Genomic DNA, 23,280 nt, shown 5'->3' with positions numbered 1-23,280 from the left:
GTAGTCGGATAGATCTGCATTGTTGCATTTGCTTTTTGTGTAATATTGCATTGTCTTCTTCTTTTACATGTGCTTTTGGTGGAATTGTATATGTGTGCTTTCCGTTCATCGCGAAATAAATGTGCTTATTGTTGAACTGTTTTCCCGCTTCGCTTCGTCTTTTCCTCTATTGAATCTCCATCTTGCTTCACGTAAAGGGTTGGTCGTGGGCTAAAACGCCCGATAATTAATCGAACCGTCGAGGCCGACGAATAACACCGCTCGGTTATCCCGATAGTACGGAACGGGTCGCTTAAAGTGGCCCGTGTCCGAAGTCGACCTGCGGCGAGGTGCGATCGCCCGGTCTACCCTCCGTGTGGGTACTTAGGTAGGTCGAATTTGGCGAGCAACCCTATCCCACGCGGGGGCCGATTGGCACGATCGCGGTGAGACCGAAAGGTCCACCCGTGACTAGTTCCCGGCGTTAGTCCGAGAGGGTCACGACTGGATTGTCCGTCCGGTGGGCGACGTGCCGCGATTCGAGTTACGTGGCCGTCCGCACGCCGGCGGGCGCGAATCCGCAACACTGGTGTCAGGTCGTGCGATATAAACTCATCGCCCTCCTCGCAGCACTGGTAACGGAGAACGGGAAAACGGGCTGTCCTGTCTCCAATTAAATTCACGGGAATTGGTCCAGGGGTGAGAGGAGCGACCCCCGATTCCCTCCAAATTACGAGCGAGCTAAATTAACCCTTTAAGAGAAGCAAGATGGCGTCTCAAGGCGAGCGGGAGCCGGGGGTATTAGAAATGTATATGTGTAGTAATGTAGGATCCATGGCTCAGGATGAAATCCCCGTGCAGGAAATGTTGGTTCTACAGGAAAACGAACTCGCCCATCTGAACCCAGAGCCCGAAATGGGTGCGGCAGCGGCCACGGTGTATGACACCTCCCCTCCCCCTCTCCACCAAAACCCACCGACCCTTGCCGAAACGGCTCACCCAAGCGCACCCGACATGGCCCAGCTATGCGCCATGCTGGCGGCAATGACAGCAAAGATGGATACAAATACAAATGAAATGAAAAACGAAATAAAAAGCATGAACGAAAAGATGGATGCAAACGCAAATGAATTTATAAACGAAATGGAAAGCATGGGCAAGCAAATGAGGGAAGAAACGAAAAAGCTCCGGGGTGAGACGCAGAACATGGGCCGATGCCTGCAGGCGGGCATGAAGGCCGTGACCAGGGAGATAAAAATGGCGACTCCACGTGTGGGAGCAAACGAGCTGGAAGGGGGTGCAACGGCTGTCGGGCCCGCGGTGGAGGCGGGTGAAAAAATAATTCGGGGGACGTGTTGGGCGAGGGTCGTGACGATGACCGAAAGGGAAAAATTAAAAGGGGAGACCAAAACGTGGGAGACGAGACACGAGGTGACGACAAAGGAAATAAAAATAGTAGAGACAAGGGAGGTAAAGGGTGAAGAGGTGACTGAGTGGGCAGAGACACGGGAGATGGGAATGATAGAGGGAAGACTGCACGATGAAGACGGGGTAAGTGACGCACACACACACACGGAGGTAGTGGAGGATAATGGGGGTGAGCTGGCGGACTGGGTAGAGACCCAGTGCGAGCAGCGGGATAGCCTCCTCCAGGAAAGAGGGGAGGGAGTATGCCCCCTTGAGGCGAGTCACGACCAGGTGGGTTCGGTCGTGCTTTGCGAGGTCGAGGGGAGGAGTGCTGTGGACAGGTGCACGGAGAGCTTGGGGGGTATAGAGGCCCCGGAGACCCTTGTGGGGACACAAATCCCCAGTGTAGTTGTCCCTGTGTGTGTGGTGCAAGGCGTGAGTGCGTCCCCGTGTGTGGAAGCGACCCCGTGTGTGAGTGGTGTGGTGGCGATGTAGCCGGAGTACGTGCTTCCCAGCACGCCGTGTGTGGATGAGGCACCGTGTGTGGAAGAGGCCGTGTGTGTGGATGAAACGGCCAGTGTGAGTGAAGCACCGCGGGTGAGTGCCCCCGCGTGTGTGAGTGAGGCACCGCGGGTGAGTGCCCCCGCGCGAGTGAATGGAGCACCACGTGTGAGTGGTATGGGTTATGCAAGGGAGACCGTGTGTGTGAGAGAGCGGTATGTGAGGGAGATGTCGGTTGGCATGCGGGAGCACGCAGCCGCGTCTCCCGGTGTGAATGTAATGGTGTGGAGTGTGAGCGTCGTAACACGCAGGTGTGCGTGGGTTGAATGGCGACGACGAAGGCGACAGAAGAAAGAAAGCCGTGTGGCGGCTGTAGTTGTTTCGGGGACCGTGCCGGGTTCACCCAGCAGTCAGCACGCGGTCCGTGCTGTGCAACGCACGAGGCCGCCACGTGCTCGCTTGCGAGAGTGAAGTCCCGGTCCGGAAACGCACGCGGTGGATTTGCCGATCCCGCGGACGGACAAAGTTTAGGCAGGACTACGGATTTGGACCGGACGGGTTCTCCACGCGATCGTGTGTGTTAAGCCCCAACGGGCAAAGCACATGTGTTCGCGTGGGGAACCCCTCGAGACGTGGGGCTTGTGTTTTTTTTTATGCGCACGGTGACGCCATGGCTGCACGTGGGGTTGGAATCCGGCAGGAGGGGTATCCCTGCCGGATGGTACCGTCCAAGGAGGGACGAGGAACACGTGCAGCTGCATGACGTCACGGGCAGGTGCAAAGTGCGCGAGTTGCCGCGCTGGTGCTGCGCATGTAAAAAAAAGAAAAAGCAAGCCTCACTTTCGGGTGCACAGGATTCCTGGGCAAGGGGTGGAAGACCCCCTTTTACCCAGGGCACAGGATGGAAACTAGTTAGGGGGAAGGGTTAGCTTAGTTAGACCGACTTCATGGGGCAGGGGTAAGTCCTCATGGAGTCCGTGGAATGGATTAGCTGGAGGGATTTAGTGAGCTTTAGGTTGGGAAATAAAATGGGATTATTTGGAGACAGTGACAGACTTGTGGATGTGTAGAGGGGACGTAGTTTAGCTACGTAGGTTAAAAGGAACGTGCTGTAGTTTAAGGGACGACGTGGGAGCACGAGTTAGTTAGGGGATGTAGTGAGGAGGATGGCAGAGTTCAGCGGTGTGTGTGTTGAAGAGTTGTGAGGTGAGTACATGAGTGAGTGAGGCCAGCGGGTCTGTGTGAGTGGAGCGAATGGGGAATGCATGGTGCGATGAGTGATTGGGGGGAGGAGTGACTCCCGCCCAAGGGACCCCCGGGGTCAGTATAGAGTGAGTTAGGGGGTTAATTAAATTGAAGAATGGAGGTCGTTTTGTTGTTGGTGTGAATGTAGGCTCGAAACCCGTTTGGAGGGGTGCAGGAGCCCTGTTGACGGGCTTGGGAGCGTGGCTGCGAAAGGTGAGTATCGCTGAGTGGGTACTCCGGGCACCAGGCTAGTCGGCCGTGGTAGGCCAAGGGCCCATGGGGGGCCGGGATAGCGTAGTGGGCACGGGTGCGCCTGCTTGGTGCGGGGGCCCGGGGCGCCATTAGCCGCGTGGGCAGTGTTGTGGGCACGGGTGACCCTCGGAAAGGGGCCTGGGAAGCCAGCCTGCCACGTGTGCGTTTCAGGGGAGGTGCCATGGGGGGTACTCCCCGGTGTTAGGGATCTGGTAGGCTCGGAGGCAGTGTAGTGCCCGGGGGTGCCATAGCGGGAGATTCGGCAGAGGGTCGTGCCTGCCAAAGGGAGCCACGTGTCCCAGCCATGAGACCGTGTGAGGGCACGGGAAGAAAATTTGGGGGGCGAGGCCCGAAATTGTGAGGACACCAACACAGGCGACGGGAATCTGGGTTGATAGAACCAATAGTTTAAGCGAGAGGCGCTTGTTGAAAGCCCCGGGGTAGTTTAACAGTTAAATGGTTAGGGTAGATTAGGAAGTGTACCCCTCCGCACCATCCATCCCCTCGCTCTCGTTGTGGGCCGCTGGACCCACTTTGGGTTAGATCGCTGAAGTCTGGGGAGGCCATTCTGAGGCTTCGTTGGGCCTCGACACAGGACGCTAGCTCTCCCTTGTTCCCCTCCGGGAAGGGAACGTAGGGGTTGGGAGTAGGCTAGGTGACAGGATAGGTAAGCCGAACAAGGACAGTACAGGGGGTTAGGGGACGATTTATAGTGGGGAAGTAAAAAAAAAAAAAAATAAATAAATAAATAAATGAGTTGGGGCTAAATTGGGGTTTGACAAATTAAGGGAGTGGGTATGTACAGTGACAGGCAAAGGCGATAGGTTGGGAAGGAGACAGGTAGGTAGGTCCGAGCCCGCCTTCCAAGTGGCCAGCACCACCGCACTCCCTCCACCAACCTCCACTGAACGGCAAAGGCTGGCCAGCTTCATCTGCTGGCTGCGTTGCTGCAAGGCAAAGGCCGGCCCACTTCATCGGCAGCTGTTGTTTTGCTGCAAGGCCTGTGCCGGCTGGATCGTCTGCAGCTGCTGTGCTGCAAGGCCTGTGCCGGCCGGATCGTCTGCAGCTGTTTTCTTCAAGGCCTGTGCCGGCCAGTTCATCTGCCGGCTGTGTTTGCCTGCAACGGCCTTCTTCTGCAGGCTGTGGTTGCCTGCTCACCTTTGCCATGCCATGCCCACTGCCCCTGTTCACCAGCCCCCGTTCAATTTTTGCTTTGCCCACCCTGTTCAGTGCCATGTGCGCCAGGATCAGAAAGCAACAGTTTGCAAGCTGCAAGAACTGCCCCGTTGGCAGCTACAACACGGGCCTGCAGTGGCGGCCCGTGCACCGTGTTTGTGTCCATCCATCCATCCGTTGTGTTCATTGCGTGTGCCACTTGAGCTGGCACGGAGACTACGTTTGTGCAGCCCATGCACCGTTGTGGTTCACTGCGTTCAGTTCAAACCATTCATCCATCCATTCGTTGTGTTCATTGCGTGTGCCACTTGAGCTGGCACGGAGACTGCGTTTGTGCAGCCCATGCACCGTTGTGGTTCACTGCGTTCAGTTCAAAAAGGAAGGCCTTGGACTGCGTGTGAGCAGCCAGCCACGTTCCCTGTAACCTGCATTGTTTTGAGCCATAGACTGCATGCGAGCAGCCTGGCTCCCTGCTCACTGCTTTCTTTTTGCAGAGTTCATTGATCCTGGGCCATGGTTTAGTGTAAAATTTGTAAGTTAAGGTTAAGATGTACTGTAAATATGAGTGCGCCCCCGGCATGTTTGTCTTAGCGCCGGCAATTTTATTTAAGTCGTCCGTGTGAGTGAGTTTGTTTAGGTAGTTACTCAGCCCTTAGGTTATTTATTTTGGGGACACGAATACCATGAATGTCGCACTCAGGGATCCGTAGGTAAAATGTACTAGGGGAAAACTACACATGATGGCACACGAAAATTTGACGACTCGGGACGAGTCTGTAAAAAGGGGAGGGGGTAGTGTTGTGGTTGACGAAATTCACAAACCACCATTCAGGTCCCTTAGGTGAGATATCTCGGTAAGTATATGTGTAGTTAGGCCCAAACCCGTTGTCTAGAGGGAATAAATGTCATTCATGAGGGCTGCGACTCTTCAGGATAGCCGTTTTTCTTTTACTATCTTTATTTTGGACCAACCGCCATTATTACCACCACCAACCACGTCTCAACAGCCATCACAACAACAACCACCAGCCACAACGCCGCTTCACCACAACCGCCACGACCTTTACCGTCACAACTCGCCACCATCGCATCACCGTCATCTCGCGCCACTCATGGGCACCGATGCTGGACTCGTGTAGGGCGCGCACCGAGCAGCGTGTTCAAAAGCATCGCGGACTTACCGCAGAAAAACGGATCAAAAACGACTCACGCCCACTTTTGTTCCGTCCAATCGGTGAGCGAGGGGCGGTTTGGCCCCGCCTCCAGGGCGTTGGAGGGCGGTCGCTATATGCAAATTCATGGATCAAAAAGCATTCACGCCCACTTTTCCTCGGGCCAATGGGGAGCGAGGTGAAAGGTCGGAGGCAGAGGGTCAAAGATGAAAGAGCGAAGCCACGGGGCTTATAAAAACGACTGCGTTCGTCAGTCGAGGCAGTTCAGTTGGAAGTGGAGAAGAGAGCAGTTCGCAGTTAGCAGTTCGCAGTTAGCAGTTGGGAGTTCGCGGAGTCGGAGTGAAGAGGACGGAGCTGTGGAGAGGCGGCGGCGGCGAAGGCGGACGAGGGGGTGCTCGCGTCGGATTCGGGGAACTGCGGAGGGAAAGGCCGGCGGCGCGACCGAGGTCGTGGTGGAGACGCTCGTCGCGGGACCCGAGATTTTGTGAAATCCTCCTTTCCCCGAGCATCAGCAACCCCCTCCTGTTTCCCCCCGCGCTGAGATAGTGCGACAAAGGGGGCCCGCTTCCCACCCCCTACCAAACACTGTCCGCGAGGCCCGCGGAGTTGAGGCACCACCGCCGCTCCGCGTCTCATCATCAGACGGGTAGGCCCGACACGGTCTCGGCCCCAGGCCGCCTACCCCCCTCATCCTGGAGGGTGGTTCTCTTTTCTTTTGCTTTGGGAATACGTGTTGTCAGCGCCGTCTGTGAAGTAAAATTGTATAAGTGTTGCCGAGTGCCCGGTAGTCGGATAGATCTGCATTGTTGCATTTGCTTTTTGTCTTCTTCTTTTACATGTGCTTTTGGTGGAATTGTATATGTGTGCTTTCCGTTCGTCGCGAAATAACTGTGCTTATTGTTGAACTGTTTTCCCGCTTCGCTTCGTCATTTCTTTCATTGAATCCCCATCTTGCTTCACGTAAAGGGTTGGTCGTGGGCTAAGACGCCCGATAATTAATCGAACCGTCGAGGCCGACGAATAACACCGCTCGGTTATCCCGATAGTACGGAACGGGTCGCTTAAGTGGCCCGTGTCCGAAGTCGACCTGCGGCGAGGTGCGATCGCCCGGTCTACCCTCCGTGTGGGTACTTAGGTAGGTCGAATTTGGCGAACAACCCTATCCCACGCGGGGGCCGATTGGCACGATCGCGGTGAGACCGAAAGGTCCACCCGTGACTGGTTCCCGGCGTTAGTCCGAGAGGGTCACGACTGGATTGTCCGTCCGGTGGGCGACATGCCGCGATTCGAGTTACGTGGCCGTCCGCACGCCGGCGGGCGCGAATCCGCAACAATATATATATATATATATATATATATATATATATATATATATATATATATATATATATATATATATATGTAGGTGTATATATATATATATATATATATATATATATATATATATATATATATATATATATATGTAGGTGTATATATATATATATATATATATATATATATATATATATATATATATATATATATATATATATATATATATATATATATATATATCTGTATGTAGTTATATAGATTTGTACAATCAACACATTTTACGGTTGATGACATCATGTATATTTATACAACCAACACTTATACAGTATGGATACAACCTTCACATTTTGAGATACATCCTGCACATATATCGATGACATGTTGTGTGTGTGTGTATGTGTGTGGATATATATATATATATATATATATATATATATATATATATATATATATATATATATATATATATATATATATATGTGCAGTTTGTTGTTTTTTATACTGCACTCGTGGAGGCTACACTATTTCATGGGCTGGTGATAGTGATGACAGTTGCTTTTGCAAATTACTGTTTTGAAAGGGGCAGGCGGGCAAGGCAAGCCAAGGCACTTGATGTCAAGAGTGCAGGCAGGCTCTGCTCAGCGGCGAGGTAGAGTGAAGTATTGTGTGTGCATCTTGCATTAGGCGATGCTATCATAACGCCCTATATGGCCATAAACTGAATAATGAACCATATTTTCACCATCACTTAAATATATATTTGTTGTGATTTTTTAGAGCCAATGGTATTTGTATCTTTAAAGAGTTACATTTCAACAATCTCTAAGTACTTCTTCATCGGCTACAATTATTTATCATCATCGGCTCCACATTTTGCACAAACCGCCTGGGCCGGCCCTGCCATTCGACTGAAGGCGATTTGAACAGGATTTTCTCATTTGTTTTCACGTAATATTCATGAAAGATATTCATGGGATCTTGAAACTCCACCAACGAAGGTTGGCATACAAGGGATGGCACACTTTGTGTTTCAACTTGTCTGGCAAGCACCAATTTGATGGTTTATTTTATGCTTTCATTCTGCAGCATTGTTACACTTTTAAACGTCATAGTATGTGCTGGTCTCACTTCGTGAAAGTATGAGCAAAGTTGTCTGGAAGGGCGGCTTTATGCCATTGCCTGGGTCCACCAATCTATAGAAGAGATTTAAGAGAAAGAGCTGAGGAATGTTTGTCTTCTTTCGAAGCTCCAGCATCCTGGGTTCTCCGTGGTCCATCTACTCCTCTTGAAGAACAATGCCACTGCTTGTCGAGCAACCTACTCAGCACCATCGTGCTTTTAATACTTCAAAATCAAAAGCCATTCTCTTCTTTGAGATCTTCCACAACACCTGTTTCGGTAAACCATGGGATAAAAAGAGCGGACATAGAGTCGGGATGGAATTTTTGATTTAAGCCACACAGATTCGTGTCATGGACCCTTTCACGTGAGACAGATTTAGACATCTGCTTTTGGAATCCAGTACAGCTGTGAAGCAAACATTGGTCTTTCTGCTGCTGTCAATCACATACTTATGCTTGAGGCATTACACAATGGGGAATTAAACACACATACCCACTTAGAGGAGTCATAACAATTAGTTTCCATCAAGTTAAAACGGTTTATTGGTACGCTACTGTGCTATATTCTGTTGTGTCCCACTTTCATAGTTATTTTGACATTCGAACTATGTCGACTGCATGGATACAATTCCATGAGAATAGATTTATGTGGGTTTTAGCTTACAGCCACAGCAATGTCGATCTGCTCAGATCATCTGCAGATAGTACAACTTCGATGATACGTTGCCCAACTGCAGATGTCTCCAAGCAAGGAAAATGATGAAGAAAAAAACTAGAGTAATTTGACTGCGCGCAGTCGACGGGTATGCCTCCACTCTCCCGCACAAACACTTGAGTATTGACATATTGCAATAATCCTTCATAGTAAAATATGTTTTTGCCTGGAAAATGTTTGTATTTTGCTTGTAACATTTTGGGTCATGTCTGACCCAAAATCTAATCAGTTTATTGCTCTATCTAACTTTACCCTTTTACCAAGTTTGATCGAATTCTGTCAAAAACTTCTTGAGTTAGGGCGTAGACAGTGAAATTTCAGAGTTTGACCTTGACCTTTGACCCTTGACCTTTATCACATCTGGCCCAATATCTAATCACTTAATTGCCCTGTCTTACTTTACCTTTTTACCAAGTTTGATGAAATTCTACAATTGCTTCTTGAGTTATCGTGTAAACGAAAATCTGGACGGACGAACGGACGGACGGACGGACAACACGGAAACATAATGCCTCCAGCACCCTTGGTGCAGAGGCATTAAAAAGCGAGGAGTTATGTATCGACTGGAAGACTTTCCATCTTCAAAATATTGTGTAGCACTCGTGTGTCAATTTTCTCTGTGGCCTATCAGTGCAGAAGCTAAAATTGAGACACTCCGATTTGAAATTCATTGAAAATAAATAATAGCTAAAAAGATCATGAAAATTTACTTTCCTTCGTTGCTTACACCCTTTCTTTCAAAGAAACCAGAGATGACATGGCAACTTTATGGACATTAACTGGAGGGTATTTAGAGTCCTTATTATCAACATTTTGTCCTTATCTTCACTGCTCGAGGTACACACAAGGAACTGTGGCACAGGAGGAGGTCAATCATCCCATCATGCTTGTGCTGCACCAACCACAGAAACCATCACCCATCCAAGGATAAGCTACCTACAAGTCATGCCAATATCCACATACCTCTCTATCTCCAATGCATCGAGGTACCTATTCAAATTTCAATTTAAATCTATGTATCCTCTACTGCCACTACCTTTCCAGGAATACCATTCCATGCATTAACTACTCTCGGAGTAGATGATCCCTGCCTTACTATTGTCTTAACTCTTCTCTTCTTTGTCGGTAGGCTGTCGCCCCTGGTCCTATAACTGTCTATTCTGCTGAAGAACTTGTCTGCACTTAATTTGTCTATACATTTCATTACCTTAAACATATCTATCTGTATCACACCCCCCTTGTAAAGGTTGTTATGGTGTTTCCACTTGTGTAAAATCCAACTGACTGAAACAATGACGTCTACACCGGCTGCATGAGGGTTCATCAAATGTGCATCCGGTTTGAAACAATATGTCTGGGGTGTGAGCAAACACGTCTTGCAGATGGTGTTACAGTCTGGCCAACACGACGTGGGAATTAGTGCCTAAAACAACAACACCACACACTTTACAAAATGAATGCCGGTTTTGTTATCCAGCACTGGTGGACCCTCACAAGGACGTGAAGGTACTCTGTCCGATCAGGTTCTGGAGAGTGTTACGTGGATACCCACAGCTCCCTGTGCTGATTGCTTCCCCCATTTGGGTTGGCAGCATTGTCGGTATTCGCCATTTATGATCACTGATTCCTGGTTGCCTCTGAAACAAGGGACTTGTTAATGAACACCTAATCCTCCCTTCAGGCCACAAGGCACAAAACATCTAATTTGTTTGCTACAAGACCGCCTGTGCACGACCTGAAGCTGTAATTAATGCAGCTGGTGGATTTCGACTCCAAGACTTTCTTTCGGTTTTTCCAACTGCAAGGGTGAGGTGGCCAGTTTTAGGTGAATGCTTTGGTTAAGAAATGAGACATAGTGTTTATTAATGCAAAGCATGCACATGGAAGATGAGGGTAATGATAATATGATTTCCTTACAAGGAACCTCAATGTCTGAGGAGGCCACAATAGGCCCATCAAGCCTGTGAAATGGTTGCCAACCTTTGATTGTTTGTCTGTGTTCTACCCTTTAATTGCTGAGCATCAAGGAAGCAGCACGTAGCATTTTAAAAGTATTTTGTACGACCTGGCCAGGGTCGGCTTTGAACCACCGACCTCCCAGACTCGGAGCAGATGATCCAACCATTATGCACCACTGAGTCTGATCAAACAAAAGGAAGAATAGAAGGTAATGCACTGGCAACAAACTGGAGAAGGTAGAAGAGGGAAGGGAAAAAACAAATAGGTTAAAATTAGTAGATAGGTTTAAATTGGACTGAGACAGGTATGGTACCTCAACGAACTGAGGAAGGAGAATGAATCCACCAGTGGGAAAGAGAAGAAGAAAGGAGTGAAGGTGAGTTGAAAGCCTGAATTTTAGGATTTTACAGGGAGGCGGTTGTGTTGACAGTATTAAGAAGACATAGTGTAATCATCTCTGAATTGTCCGGTCCTGGGTTTGAATCCTGGTTGAATAAGAATAGAATAAGACTTATCGGCGGTGCATTGTAGGCATGGGGTGTGCAGAATACTTTCATTGGGAACACAAAATGCCTTGGCAGCCTGATGTGCCTGATGGCACCAGGAGGATCATCGATCCATCAAATGATGATTTCGACTTGCAAGTCAATTCTCAACCCCTTACAAAAACTGTAATTTCTCATGAGATCAAAAATAAATCTGATGAGATTCTTATGAAATCTCATGGGAGCTTTTGTAAGGGGGTGAGGGATTAAATATTTTAAACTAGTCTATTTATTCCTGCATCAGAATGGTGATCTGTCCAGGATCGTAACATAAAGCAAAAATACTGCTTCAGAAGAACCAATTACCTGTATAGATAGTACTTGGATATGTAATGTACCTGAGAGAAGTAGCTGGGGTGTTCCTCTGCACACAAAAGAGTTGTACGGATACACCGTGTCTGGTTTGGGTGCTTCTGAAAACCAATGGGCTGGTCATATATGGAGCATATGGATGCACAGGTTGTTTAAAAGCAACTTTAAAATGATATTTATCATTAATCATGTTGGTGGGTTTGGGGAGGAGGGGTGAGAGTGGGAGCTGTGAGGGCTGTTATAAATATATTGTTTGTTTGGTTTCAGAGCGAAAAGAGTAATTATGCCAGATTTTTGCATCGACTGCTAGAAGGAGAGGTGTGTGTGTGTGTGTGTGTGTGTGTGTGTGTGTGTGTGTGTGTGTGTGTGTGTGTGTGTGTGTGTGTGTGTGTGTGTGTGTGTGTGTGTGTGTGTGTGTGTGTGTGTGTGTGTGTGTGTGTGTGTGTGTGTGTGTTATCCACTGCCGCCGCTCGCTTGTATTAACCGGAAATGATATGAACTCGACACCTCCTATACACAAATATTTCTCACATTTACTATATTTCCGTGAGTCCGATTTGCATCCTGGAACACAACAATTAGAGTTAACCATTTTGAAATTGGCTCTTGTTTAAATGCTGAAAAGTATGTTTAAAAGATTAATTTAATATCAGATGTTACTTGAGCTACGGCAGGTTAAATGTTTCCCAGTTAGTAGCTCTGTTATGAGTATAGGCTTCCATTATCATTAATATTAGTAATAGGCATCCACAACCACCCTTTACCATCTTGTGGAAGGACAGCCGAGACCCTCACTTTTATTTTTTCCACCCACGCTTTTTCACCTTTATTGGTTCACGAAAAATATTTTCACGAAAGAAATAAGTGACCACTATATTCGCTATTGTTGTGTTTCTGTCTCTGTCTGTCTGTTGGGTAGTCGATCCAGTCGAAAAAAAAAAAATTTAAAATTTTTTTTTGAGATTTGTTCTACCCTTATTATCAGTATTTAAAATAGCGATTTCGGTTAATACAATAGTGATTTCGATGAAACTTGGTTGGTAGGTTCATACCATGACCGAGTTGTGTGCAAATGAGAACCGTTGCTATGGACACCACCGTTGCCTAGCAGCGGGACTTTGAAAATTTTGAAAAATCATAAAAAATTAATTTTTTCGAAAATCAAAAATTGGGCCACGAACAACTGTGGGCAGTACATTCAGCCATATTGTCAAAAATTTCCAGCCAGATCCTATGAAAACTGTCAGAGAAGATAGACTTTGAATGAACCCTGGTCGAAAACAATAAAAAAACGAAGTTCGTTATATCTCAGAGACTATGAGTCAGATATACATGAAACTGGTATGGTAGGTTCATGGTATGTCCTCATTATGTGTGAGAAAGAACCGTTGCTATGGACCCCTCCGTTGCCTAGCAACGGCCGACTACTCATGTCCACCTACCGGCTTGTTAGGTAGTCGATCTTGTCGAAAAAAAAACAAATTTTTCAAAAATTTTTTTTTTGAGATTTGTTCTACCCTTATTATCAGTATTTAAAATGGTGATTTCAGTTAATACAATGACGTTTTGATGAAACTTGGTTGGTAGGTTCATACCATGACCTAGTTGTGTGCAAATGAGAACCGTTGCTATGGACACTGCTGTTGCCTAGCAACGAGACTTTGAAATTTTTGAAAAATCATAAAAAAATTATTTTTTCGAAAATCAAAAATCGGGCCACGAGCGACTGTGGACAGTACATTCAGCCATATTGTCAAAAATTTCCAGCCAGATCCTATGAAAACTGTCGGAGAAGCTAGACTTTGAATGAACCCTGGTCGAAAACAATAAAAAAACGAAGTTCGTTATATCTCAGAGACTATGAGTCAGATATACATGAAACTGGTATGGTAGGTTCATGCTATGTCCTAGTTATGTGTGAGAAAGAACCGTTGCTATGGACCCCTCCGTTGCCTAGCAACGGCCGACTACCCATGCCCGCCTACCGGCTTGTCTGTCTGTCTGTCTGTCCCAGGCATAGCTCTGTGGGTTTTGATCCGATCCTGACAAAATTTTGGTGGGAGGTTTGTATCATGATCTAGTTGTGTTTTCCTGAAAATGGGTGTGGTGCGCCAATTATGGGCGGAGCCACGCCCAAAAAACGTGTTTTTAGGAGGTAGCCGATTTCAATTTGCGTGTTCTCCTCGGGGGTTTGTCGAATCTGACAGGGGTTTCGGTATTTGGTTAGCCCAATGGCACCTGCATTGCCCCACGGAGCTCGAGTTTTCATTTTCGTCCCAAGGTCAAGGTCACAAGGTCACGAACTTAGAAAATTGTGAATTTTAACGTAAAAAAAATTCTTCTCCGAGGGGTTTGTCGAATCTGGCAGGGGTTTCGGTATTTTGTTAGCCCAATGCCACCTGCATAGCCCCACAGAGCTCGATTTTTCATTTTCGTCCCAAGGTCAAGGCCACAAGGTCACGAACTTTGAAAATTGCAAATTGTGTTTTTAGGGGGTAGCCAATTTCAATTTACATCTTCTCCTAAGGGTTTGTGGAATCTGGCAGAGGTTTCGGTATTTGGTTAGCCCAATGGCACCTGCATAGCCCCATGGAGCTCAATTCTTCATTTTTGTCACAAGGTCAAGGTCACAAGGTCACGAACTTAGAAAATTTCGAATTTTGACATAAAAAATCTATACTACCGCCCAAACTTTGATGACATTTGATGACCGCCCAAACATTGATGATGAAAGCTAGGATGACAATATTTTTTATGCATAATCTTGAGGTCATTCCCCACCTAAAGTCTTAAAACCATTTTGCTCTATCTCGAACACCTTGCCCGTGACGCCCCCTTGAAATTTGTTTTTACGCTGATTTCATCAAAGTATGGATAATCCGAGGAGTGTGAAATGCCATATAGCCTATATGACGTTATATTGTTCCTGGAATGTTCCAGAGGAAGTTTTGCACCAAAGGTCATAATCCTTGACCTTTGACCTTTAAAGGTCACAAAGGTCAAATTTTCAAAGTTGTGGGAATCGAACCGGGTTTTTGACCTTCTTCGACGAACTAACTCCAATAAGCTATAGCACGTATCCTGTTTCCTTATTTTAATGTCTACAACATTGTTTTGTGACCTTTAAAGGTTATGCAAAGGTCAAAATTTTAAAGTTGTTGAACGAAACCGGGTTTTCGACATTTTTCAGCTAATAACCTGTCACTCGTACCACATCATGTTGATCATTTTTATAACTTGGTCAAACATTATCACATTGTCTCATCCTTGACTTCTGAAACAATCTACATCGTCAAATACCGCTCGTGAACCATCGTCGCCTTCAGACTTGTTCGATTTTAAATTCATTTTCTCCGCAACCACTTGAGCGAGTGACATGAAACTTTCAACATAAGAGCGCCTTCTCATGGATGAATTTTTTTAAACAAAGTTACATGATGATTGGATGGAAAATGCAGCCGGTGATCCAAAAAGTCTGCTTTCCATAGGCATGGGTTGCAGGGTGTTTCACATATCGGGAACAATCGGCCTCGACCTCGCTTCACTTGGCCTCCACCGTTATTATATTCCTGTCATGAAATCAACCAGGTACTCTAAAAATCCAAGCTGTTGTTTCAAAGCCTGCAGCAACAAAATTGATGGGCAGTCTCTTCAATAATGGAGACTTCCAATTACAACAGTCCCATCGTTCATAATTTTAAATTATGATGTAGTACACAAATATGTAACATAGAGATATAAACTGAAGTATAGAAACACCAACAATGGATTATGAATATCAACATCTGATAAATTGCTTAACTTTTACTCTTGTTATTCTGGCAAGTTGGTATGATGCTGTAAACAGGAAATGATCACCACCATCACAGAGATCACGTCAAAGGAATGACCTCCATGACTTCACCCTTAGCTCAGGACCCATGTTGAAAGTTTACTGCAAATTATTAATGAATTTTGTCATAAAAAGGTTTCACAATTAATTATGGATTTTGAAGGTTGATGGTGGCTTAACAGTTAAGGTGGTTGGCTGAGGATCTTGAGGTCCTGAGTTCAAGCCACGGGCCTGCCAAAATAACACAAAGTGGGTTGACTCAGCCTGCCATCCTTTAGAGGTCGGCAAGATGAGTACCAGCTTGCTGAAAGAAGTGAGCCAGTCGAGTTTCCTGTGACGGAGTGGCGAACCATTCAGGATTGTAATCCCGAGCCAACAAAATGCCTTGAAAGCCTTTTGTGCCTGATGGCATGAGGAGCATCATTCATCTATCCATTATGGATTCTGAGAAAATAGCACATTGTAAAATGAAAATGCTGTTACAGTAATGAGAAATTAAGATGATCAGCCTTATTAGTCACAGGCCAAAATTCACAAACTGTGATTTTCATTCGAACAACAATATTATCACTCTCACTGTTATGGTATTCTCTCTTTAAATCATTAATGTTCACAAGTTTCAGTTCCACAATGAGAAGTAAAATTAATTAGAAAACTTGACAATTAATCAGCTCTTGTCAGCAGGTGCTCGTGGTGACACGAGCAGTTATGCCAATAACCAATCATATTGCAGCATTTATCCAAGATGGCAGGACTCATGGAATGTTGTCGATTAATGTGATTTCTGACAAAATAAATGATCCTATTATGCAGTTTTCTCAAGAAAGCTGGCAAAACTGGATTGAATGGTTTGGAGATGAAGAAATGTTGACCATGTAAAACAAGTGGCAGAACAGTATGCATAATTAAGGAGGGAATCCGAATAAGAAGCTGCTCTTGGCTATCATGAAAATTGTTATTAAAGCTTTATCGACAAAAACTGGAATGCCACTCGGTAGAGCACATACCTCCACCAGGCTGATTAGTTTACGTTTTGTATTCCACTGATAGGCTGGATCTGGATTCGGACCTGAACTAAAATCGAATCAGCTCGTTCTTGTCACCGAACCACCACATCCACCGAGTTTTGTCACAACTTGTCCACAACCTTTTTGAAATATCATACTATCGGCCTACATAGTTTTGGCCACATGGTGAAGAATCACTTAAAAAAACTTAAATCATTCTCGTATCCAGATCCAGATACAGATGTTCACAAAAATCGATTGTCAATTTGTCATTGTCACACACCCAACCTCTCCACCAAAGTAGGTCCGAGTCCTTCCACAACGTTTTGAGATATCCTGTTCACAGACAAACAAACAGACAGTGGTGAAAACCTAACCTCCGTCCATCGCAGATGGCAGAGGTAGTAAAGGTAGAAAAGTATGTTACTGGTTCTAAGGACAGCATCAGACTCATGACAATCAGGAATGTGAATTCTGACCTTGATAGTTGACTGGAATTTGTCATGAAATTTGGGAAAGTGCAGCTTCGAGGAGTTACAAGAACATGTTACATGGACAGTGCATTATTTGCAATAAATAAAAGCAAGATATATTTGCACACAGATGATCGATGAAATGGTCATGAAGAGACATTTTCCAAATGCGAGTGCGAGTCAGGTAAGTGTACTTGATTCCAATGAAGGATTGAAAATCAGGGAATGATCATAAGGTTTCTGTTGGAGAGAGTAAAGCATGCAAATTTATTCACAAAAGTTTCAACCATAAATCCTTCTCTCCTTCTCAAAACCATTGATGGTAACGTTTGGTCAGTGATTATTTTTATGGATTATGTAGTTATTTAAACCATAAGTGAAGAATAGTTTACTTTGTCAAAAATACATTTCTATTGTGAGAACTCTTTGAATGTGGCTGTTTTTATGCAAGATCAAGGTTCATGGATGAGCAAGGTTGTTGTTGTTGTTGTTGTGGTTGTTAAAAAATATGCACACTCTCCTTTCCTATAAAGTGCAACATTTGAACAGAGAACCTTTTTGGATACATAATTTGGAAAGATTTATTTTTGTTGTTGGGACTCATTAAAAAATAATTTCCCACTGTCTTTGGAATAACTAATAATATTAATCACCAGATTGCGCAGTGAGTACCTCATCCCTGAACTCCACTATGACCATGAAGAAGCAGTTTGCAGGTTTATTTATGCCAAGCATACTTCAGCGACAGACCAAAACACTGTGATCAAAAGTCCAGACACAGATGTCATGATGTTAGCAGTTGCCTCAACGCATGATATACCCAGTAATCTTTACTTTTTCACAGGAACTGGAATATTGGTGCAGTCAATGTCAAGCCATATTGGGACTTCATCGGTTCACTGCCTGTGACAGTGTAAGTGTTTCCAAAGGGATGGGGAAGATCAAAACAATAAAACTGGTACTTGATTCACAGAATTTCCAAAAGCTTGGAAGAAATCGTTGCTATCTATCAGAGAATATTTGGTCCAGTCAATAATTTTTTTTTCCTATTTTTAGTACTTGCATGAGCTGAACTACATAAATGAAACAAGGTACAACATCTTCAGACTCAAATGCATGTCAGATACTGCTCTGCCACCAAAAAGGGACTGCTTGAAATATCATGAAATGTGTCCCAAATACCATAGTAACATTTATCTCGACCCCAAATCTCATCAGCCATGGTGGTGAACTGGACACTGAAAGAATGCTAGTGTTACACTGGATGTTCCATATTCAAGCTCTTCAAAATTTATTTAAGGGAATTCATGATAAATGTTCATTGGAAGGATGTCCGTGGCTCTGGAGGTACACACACTCGCCTCAAAGCTGTTTCGCATGGGTTTGAATCTCGATGCAGCTTAAACTGTCACCCTGGGTTTTCACAGGCAGGGTGATTCATCAGCGTGTGTGCCATCCCTCGGAAGTACGTTAAACCCGGCGTCCCGTGGGCGACCATTAGTTGGTGCATGTTAAAGATCCTATGGTGTTATTCGCAAAGAGTAGTCGAGCTATTGCCGGCACCATGGCCAAATTCCAAATTCCTGCACTGACTTCCTGCGTCAGTGTGGCAACCCATTCAGGATTGTACTCCCGAGCCAATGAAACTGCCTCGGCAGAACCGATCTGTGAGAGAGAGAGAGAGAGAGAGAGAGAGAGAGAGAGAGAGAGAGAGAGAGAGAGAGAGAGAGAGAGAGAGAGAGAGAGAGAGAGAGAGAGAGAGAGAGAGAGAGAGAGAGAGAGAGAGAGAGAGAGAGAGAGAGAGAGAGAGAGAGAGAGAGAGAGAGAGAGAGAGAGAGAGAGAGAGAGAGAGAGAGAGAGAGAGAGAGAGAGAGAGAGAGACAGAGACAGAGACAGAGACAGAGACAGAGACAGAGACAGAGACAGAGACAGAGACAGAGACAGAGATATTATAAAAGAAGGAAAATCGGATGCCATAGCCAAAGCTGCTCCAACACAAATGCATGTTACCATGTGCAGACTGGCCTTTAACTGCAATCACTGCCGAGACAGCAGTGGGCCAGAAAGTATTGACGGGGTTTTGAGATAATGATGTAATTTAGAACATTATTGAAATAAGTCAAACATGGGTTGTGAAACTGTTTTGCTGTCATTTCTTGTTGGTACGTTTCATCCTTGATCAGGTTATAAATTCCACAATTATTCAAACTTTCATTGGCTCTTCACATTTCATTGTTTCTGGAGATGTTGCCATATTTCAAGAGGGTCTCACTCATGTCCATATGTGCAATAGAATCCATGGGAAGAATACATTTTTGAAATATACCCTATGATTTGTATAAAAATTGTGTTTTCAGGTTGTCCCATGCAGTTACTAAGTCAGCTTCTCCAGAGACAGAAATGTTGACTTGGCTCATGGTCAATGAATGTCACACAGCATGATAAATCAATAGTTGCCAGACACGTATTCCTCCCCCTCTTCGTATTCTTCATTCCTCCTCCTTCCTACTCCTACTCCAACATTATTTGATTATTTTGTCAGCTAATACCCCATATTAATTGTCGGATTCTGTGTTCTTGATGCGATGGTTCACATAAGAGCTTGTGGTTGGGGTAATCTCTCCATTCCATTACATTGAGAGGTCACTTGAAAAATAGTGAACCGGTTATTTTTCCACCATTGTATTTATCTTAAAGTGGTTTAACATGCATAATTATATCAGGAAAAGTTTATAATTGAAAAAGCTGGACTTACTATAAACTGGTAAAGCTGATGTTTTGGCGAGAATCCACTTGCCTTGATCACATCTGCCGTGACCCAGGAGAGTGGATTCTCCCCGAAGTCGGCTTTACAGACTATTACGTTCAGCTTTTTTCAATTATAAACTTTTACTGTTTTAATTCGACTGGATGAATAACAACAAACTGCATCTATTTATGCATAATTATATGTTTAAATGACATGCTCGTAGTGTTTCAAGTCGGTTCCAACTGACATATCAAACACAAGTGATATGGTAGAGAAGTAATAGGATGAGGAGACCTATATTTTTGCTGCCATTAACTTGGGTGGCATCTCACAAATATAATAGAATCTTCTTCTTCAATGTAGTTAATAAAAACTTCAAAAGCAAACTTGTGATTGTACAACAAACTAGAAGGGCACTTGGTAGAGTGCATACCTTCACCAAGTAATGCCTGATCCACAAGAACATATCAGGCCCATTACATTTTTGACATTTCATGCTATATCTCATTTTTGCACCATCTCTCAATGGTGAAGAATTACTTTAAAATTAAATAATTCTCGTATTCAGATCTTCACCAAAATCGAATCAGTTCCTCCTTGCCAAACACCCATCCTGTCCACCAAGTTTCATCCGAATCCGTCCACAACATTTTGAGATATCGTGCTATATATCGGTTTAGCCATAATCTCTCAACGGTGAAGAATCACTTAAAAAAATTATCAGATCCGGATCCGGATTCGGATATTCACCAAAATTGAATCGATTCTTCCTTGTCACACACCCAACATGATTACCAAGTTTCGTCCGAATCCATCTACAAACAACTTTTTGAGATATCGTGCTATATATCGTTTTTGGCCCTATCTCTCAATAGTGAAGAATCACTTTAAAATTCTAGTAGTCGGATCCGGATCTGGATCTTCAGCAAAGTTTAATCAGTTCGTCCTTGTCACACACCGAACCTGTCCACAGAATTTAATCCAGATCCGTCCACAACTTTTTGAGATATCATGTACATAAACAAACAAACAAACAAAGAAACCAGAAGACGTCGTGCAGGGCACGATACTTGCAAAATCCATAAAACAAATTTGACCTCAAAAATAATTGGTGGTTGAATTCAATGACCATACGTGCAACTCCTCTTCAAATTTCAAGTGAATCGGATGAAAATTTTAGGATTTTAGAAATACCGTCTTAGTTGTTGACCTTGGGACTATGTTGACCTTTTGGTCTATGTTGACCACAAAATAATTGGCTAGTTTAATTCACTGACCAAATATGCAACTCCTCTTCAAATTTCAAGTGAATCGGATGAAAATTGTGGATTTTAGAAATACCGCCTTAGTTGTTGACCTTGGGACTATGTTGACCTTTTGGTCTATGTTGACCACAAAATAATTGGCTAGTTTAATTCAGTGACCAAATATGCAACTCCTCTTCAAATTTCAAGTGAATAGGACAAAAATTGAGGATTTTAGAAATACCGTCCTAGTTGTTGACCTTGGGACTATGTTGACATTTTGGTCTATGTTGACCACAAAATAATTGGCTAGTTTAATTCAGTGACCAAATATGCAACTCCTCTTCAAATTTCAAGTGAATCGGATGAAAATTGTGGATTTTAGAAATACCGCCTTAGTTGTTGACCTTGGGACTATGTCGACCTTTTGGTCTATGTTGACCACAAAATAATTGGCTAGTTTAATTCAGTGACCAAATATGCAACTCCTCTTCAAATTTCAAGTGAATCGGATGAAAATTGTGGATTTTAGAAATACCGCCTTAGTTGTTGACCTTGGGACTATGTTGACCTTTTGGTCAATGCTGACCTCAAAAATAATTGGCTGGCTGAATTCAGTGACGTGAAAAAAAATCCTCTTTAAATTTCAAGTCAATCAGATGAAAAATGAGGATTTTAGAAATCTCACCTAAGTTGTTGAGGAGGAGGATATTGGGACCATACTCTGTGTAGAGTGTTGGTGCTGCTCAAGCAGTCTCCTGGGCTATTGGGCACAATCCTGGACGGGTCGCCACTCCGACACAGTATACCAGCATGCTGGTACTCATTTTGCCGACCTTGGAAGGATGACAGGCCGAGTTAACCCCACCTGGTATTAATTCAACAGCTGAGCGAGATTCAAACTCAGGACCTCAGGATCCAAAGCCCAACACCCGAACCATTAAGCCAACACCAAGCATTAGGTTTTTGACCTTGGGACCGTGTTGACCTTTTGGTCCATGTTGACCTCAAAAGTAATGGGCTGGTTGAATTGAGTGACCTGAAATATATATCCTCTTCAAATTTCAAGCCAATCGGATGAAATTTGAGGATTTTAGAAATACCACCTTAGTTGTTGACGTTTGGCCTATGTTGACCTTTTCACCTCCAAAACAATAGGCTTATTCCTTATCACAAACTCTACCATGTGGTGAAGTTTCATGAAGATTGGTTGAAAATTGTGACCTGTAGGTGACAAACAGACAGACAGACAGAATAATGAAATTCACTAACCAATACACGTGAAAAATCTTCCATTTTGCAAGTAACAAACCGCCAAAAAGGGGAGAAAACAACCTCGTTAACCTTCGTTGGTGGAGGTGACAAAGAATGCTTTGTTACTTGTAGTAACTATTTTTAAAATAACTTTATGGAAAGCATTGATTTTACTACTTTTTGTAACTTTATCAAAACTACATTTGAACCTTGACTGTGACGCATCCCATTAAGCTCTTTGTGAACAAGAAGATAATTTTTTGAACCGATATTCAAGATCCCTGCTTGGATTGAGTGTTAAATGACCTTGCTATAAAAAAAAAATAATCTCTTGTGGTCTGAAGTCTCTTAATTGTCAGTAGCTGGTGAAAGTCCAATGATCAAAGATCGCATCCAATCAAATTGTATAAATTAAATCAAACATTATAAATGATCACGTATTCAGCTGCTGTACTCGTCATTCTAATCTATAATCACCACCAACTGTTGGTTCTGCAGCCACAGAATGGTCTCTTCATTTACTCATCATTTGAAAGGTGACCCTTTGCCCACGACTTTTCCTGGGCAGGCCTGTGGCCTCAGTGATAAGTAACTGTTGTGGAAAGGTCATGATCTCATTCTTCCCATTGGTGCTGAAGATCCTTCTGCTACCTATTTATGAGAAAACCAAATCGAAAGCTTATGCAGGGTTGGATTCTAGCATCAATAGGCAGAGACGTACAACGGGCCTCGGCTTCAGCCAGGGATGGGCACCCTACCATGACACAACTTGCAAGTGGAAGCAACGCATTATTTCCTCTGACTCCACCAAAATTGTACGTAACATCAAATCAAAGCAGAGTTCTTACAGAATCAATAGACCTTACTCCATAAAGGGAAATACAAAGGAAGCAAGAATAAGAGGAGAAAGAGGGTAAAAGACGAAGAGTAAGTGAAGGAAGAACCCAACATGTATGAAAAAAAAAACAAAAAAGAAACCGAGCACAAATTTCTATTCATTTTAAATTATCAGTTAGACCT

At 44.4% G+C, this 23,280-nt stretch overlaps 1 protein-coding gene across 3 annotated transcripts in view; it reads left to right on the top strand.

Moving 5' to 3' along the window:
* Window positions 1-20,369, top strand: part of LOC147021736 (uncharacterized) — a 92,988-nt gene extending 72,619 nt beyond the window's left edge. For 2 of the 3 annotated variants that reach the window (XM_085892030.1, XM_085892032.1), the window contains 3 exons: window positions 9,723-9,871; window positions 17,858-17,926; window positions 19,371-20,369. In XM_085892030.1, coding sequence (XP_085748156.1) covers window positions 9,723-9,871; window positions 17,858-17,926; window positions 19,371-19,455 — 303 coding nt within the window. In that variant the 3' untranslated portion in view covers window positions 19,456-20,369. Of the gene's footprint in view, window positions 1-9,722; window positions 9,872-10,014; window positions 10,123-17,857; window positions 17,927-19,370 lie in introns of those variants that run through there. The other variant, XR_015060911.1, reaches the window with a different exon arrangement.
* Window positions 20,370-23,280: the final 2,911 nt, after the last annotated feature.

The sequence above is a fragment of the Eptatretus burgeri genome, chromosome 8 (genome assembly GCF_056783735.1).
Source record: "Eptatretus burgeri isolate ZD-2024b chromosome 8, Ebu_testis_v1, whole genome shotgun sequence".
Lineage (NCBI taxonomy): Eukaryota > Metazoa > Chordata > Myxini > Myxiniformes > Myxinidae > Eptatretus > Eptatretus burgeri.
This window is presented reverse-complemented; position numbering and strand designations above follow the sequence as displayed.